Below are 3,622 nucleotides of genomic sequence, written 5' to 3'. Positions count from 1 at the left end.
TAGAGGTTTTAGGGTATTGTTGGTAATTATAGAGGTTTCGAGTTATGTGTGGTCATTTTAGAGGTATTTTGGTCTTTTTTAGGTTTTAAGGGTATTTCGGTAATTTTTTAGGTTTTGGGGGTATTTTGGTCAACTTAAGGTTTCAAGGGTATTTCAATCATTTTTAGGTTTGGGGGGGGGGGGGATATTTTGGTCATTTTAAGGTTTCAAGGGTATTTTGGTCATTTTTTAGGTTTTAGGGGGTATTTCGGTCATTTCTTAGGTTTCGAGGGTATTTCGGTCATTTTTTAGGTTCAAGGGTATTTTAGTCATTTTTTAGGTTTAGTTTGGTCATTTTTCTAGGTTTAGGGGGTATTCGGTCATTTTTTAGGTTTTCGTGGTATTTTGGTAGTTTTTTAGGTTTTGAGGGTGTTTCATTCTCTTTTTAGGCTTCTAGGGTATTTTAGTTATTTTTTAGATTTTGGGGTATTTTGATCATTTTTTAGGATTTGAGGGTATTTCGGTCATTTTCTAGGTTTAAGAGGTATTTCGGTCATTTTTTAGATTTAGGAGGTATTTTGGTAAATTTTAGGTTTTGGGAGGTATTTATGTTATTTTTTTAGGTTTAGGGGTATTTTGGTAAATTTTTGGTTTCAGGGGGTATTTATGGCATTTTATTAGATATGGGGGTATTTTTGTAATTTTTAGGTTTTGGAGGTATTAATGTCATTTTTTAGGTTTAGGGGGTATTTTTAGTAATTTTCAAGTTTAGGGGTATTTATGTCATTTTTTAGGTTTAAGAGGTATTTTGTTTATTTTTGAGGTTTCATAAGTATTTCAGTCTTTTTAATAGTTTTAGGGCATTTTAGAGTTTGGTGATTTGTAAAAATAATACTTGGGCCCAAAAAGTAAAATGAGACCTATAAATAATTGTAAAAATAAACTTATTAGTAAAAAAATAGTCCTAATGTGGAGAAGTGGCTTCTATTCAATCGAACACAGCTTATGCTGCAGCATTTTACACAGCTCATGGAATCATTACGTAAAGTAGGCGCTCAAAATGAAGTTGCAACGAAAAGGGAACTTCATTTTGGGCGCCTAATTTTTTTTTTTAATATTATTATCTTGACTAAACATATGATAGCTAGGTCCATATTCAATGTATCAGAGCTAGGTCCATTTCAAAGGCTGTAATTATTGAACATTTTTCAACTCAACTTTTTTGTATTAATATGCTACTTAGGGCTAGGGAATCACTTGACCTAAATTTTTAATTAGAGAGAGATGGTGAGAGCTCCCTTCTATGATAAAAATGGACTAAAGAAAGGTGCATGGAGTGTAGAAGAAGATAATAAACTAAGGTCTTATATTCAGAGATTTGGCCACTGGAACTGGCAGAAACTTCCCAAATTTGCAGGTAATTAAGAAACTCTTTGAAGCTGATAGAAATCAATCCAAGGACATTTGTATGATTTTCCTTTACTTTATTGTTCATTTTTATGCATGATTTGCCTTTATTGACTATCATGATTGTCTTCCATTTTCTGTCATAGTTTTCTTTCCTGGGAAAATCCAAATATAAAAAAATAAATTTGAATCCTATGGCATTACAGTACTTCATGTTAATCAACCTTTTTCTGTTATACATTGGTTTACAGGTTTATCAAGGAGTGGGAAGAGTTGCAGACTGCGATGGTTGAACTACCTCCAGCCAGATGTAAAACGAGGAAACTACACAGAAGAAGAAGAGCTTATGATCATCAAATTGCATGAAGAACTAGGCAATAAGTACAGACTTAAATCCTTCTTAATTTTTCAACAAGAATTTGGATGAACATAACTTTATTTACAAAATCTCCCCTTCTTTCCATTCGCTTTTTTTTGTTTGCATGTTTTCATACTTGATAACAAATATTTATGAGCGTAACCTACTTCACCCATGCCAGTCATTTTGAAGAATTCAGCGTAAACGTGTTGGCATGGTGAATACTCCTAAACATCTTATGTCTGCATTAAATGCGTCTGTAAGTAACCAAGATATGTCACCATAATTAGTCAGTTTTTCTTTGAAATGATTCAATACGAATTTTTCAATGAGCTTAAATATTTGAATATAAATATATAGTAATGTAACTACATATACACTTTTGAAATTGAGTTAGATTTGGTGCATATACTGGTATTCCAGTTCTTCTTATAGGTGCTGTTACTTGAACTTTGTGCAATAGACATTTGATGCAATACGATCTTCTTATTCATCGAAAAGAAGAAACAAAAGAAAACCTCTATATAAACCCCATGTATTTTTCTTTGTAGATGGTCTATGATTGCAGCAAGCTTGCCAGGGAGATCAGATAATGATATAAAAAACCATTGGCATGCCCACCTAAAGAAGCGCACCAAGAAAAATCCTACAACATCAAAGATAACACTATCCAGTGAAGCTTACCTTAATGACGCTGATACAGCAAGGAAAACAAAAACTGACAGTTCTGTAAGTTGTTCTCCCTCTTACCAAGTTCAAGAGAGCTCCCAATTACCCCTAGAAACATCTTCTAGTGAATTCTCATACTTGAGCTTTGATAATGCACCTTTATCTGGCATAAATTGGACTGCAAAAGATAGTCTCGCTACATTGGAAACACTTGAACAATCGTTTAGTGACTTTTGGACTGAACCCTTTATATTGGACAATACCTACATCCAGAATAACTATCCAGAGTCCTTGGCAGATGGAGGATTTAGTGCATCACAATCGTGCTACCATGAAGGTGTAGATTCCATCTACGAGGCAATGCAAGAAATCGAGAACTACCAGAAAATCAATAAGAAAGATCCATCTTTGGTGAACTAGTGTGTTGGTGCATTTTCATATTAAATGAATAAATGAAATATTTATCAATATACTAATTAGGTTTTTCTTTTTAATGTGAATAATTAGATTAATTGAATGAGAAAAGGTGGGAGTTTCATGAGGTATTCATTTCATATAGGGGAGTTCAATGTTAAGAAAATAGATTCCTACATTAATAAAGAGAAAATCTACATTATGTTATAATTGATGATATTATTTGCTTAAGAACATGATGCATAAAAATGATACAATCCACACTGGGGAGGTGAAACACCGGAGATTTCCAATCCAATTCCATTTTCCCTTGTAATTTTTAATTAATTTTTGTATTTCTATTGACAAGATATGATAATTGTATTCTCTCAAATGCTTTTTTTTCTTTGTTTCAATGGAAAACATTTTCCTTGAAATTTTTTTTTGCAAAAAGAGTGACTAGTTTTCACGTTTATTGTAGCGAATCAAAATATGACCTTGAAAATGTTTTATATACATAATTTTATACGCTTAAAAATCATTAATATTTCATAGACTCAATGCTGGTTTAGGTGAGAGTAATAATGGTAGCGACCTCAAAGACAGTAGTGGTGGCAGTGATAGAATTAGCGATGGTCATGGTGAAGGTAGTGAAGGTGGTAGTGGTGATGGTGATGGTTTTAGGAGCAAGAAGAAATGAATAGGGGAGGCCATAAGGAAATTGTAGAAAACTACTCCCACTTCTCATAGAAAATGCTTTTCACCATTTTGACTTATTTTATATAAACCATGGAAAACATATTAGGAAAATCTTAG

At 32.8% G+C, this 3,622-nt stretch overlaps 1 protein-coding gene across 1 annotated transcript; it reads left to right on the top strand.

Annotated features, from left to right (window-relative positions):
* The first annotated feature begins 1,238 nt into the window (after window positions 1–1,238).
* Window positions 1,239–2,965, top strand: LOC142638206 (transcription factor MYB15-like). The gene is made up of 3 exons (XM_075812223.1): window positions 1,239–1,396; window positions 1,638–1,767; window positions 2,296–2,965. The coding sequence occupies exons 1-3, from the start codon at window positions 1,264–1,266 to the stop codon at window positions 2,831–2,833; spliced, it is 801 nt and encodes a 266-aa protein (XP_075668338.1). The 5' UTR covers window positions 1,239–1,263; the 3' UTR covers window positions 2,834–2,965.
* The last annotated feature ends 657 nt before the right edge of the window (window positions 2,966–3,622 follow it).

Source organism: Castanea sativa, chromosome 6 (assembly GCF_040712315.1).
Source record: "Castanea sativa cultivar Marrone di Chiusa Pesio chromosome 6, ASM4071231v1".
In the NCBI taxonomy this organism is placed as follows: domain Eukaryota; kingdom Viridiplantae; phylum Streptophyta; class Magnoliopsida; order Fagales; family Fagaceae; genus Castanea; species Castanea sativa.
Note: the sequence above shows the minus strand (reverse complement) of the source record. Positions and strands in the feature narration are given on the sequence as shown.

Bases quoted from the DNA above. Each gene is read 5' to 3' on its own strand.
- LOC142638206 (XM_075812223.1), top strand. From the start codon at position 1,264: ATGGTGAGAGCTCCCTTCTATGATAAAAATGGACTAAAGAAAGGTGCA. The intron at 1,397-1,637 runs GTAATTAAGAAA...ATTGGTTTACAG, and splicing joins GAAACTTCCCAAATTTGCAG to GTTTATCAAGGAGTGGGAAG. The intron at 1,768-2,295 runs GTACAGACTTAA...TTTTCTTTGTAG, and splicing joins CATGAAGAACTAGGCAATAA to ATGGTCTATGATTGCAGCAA.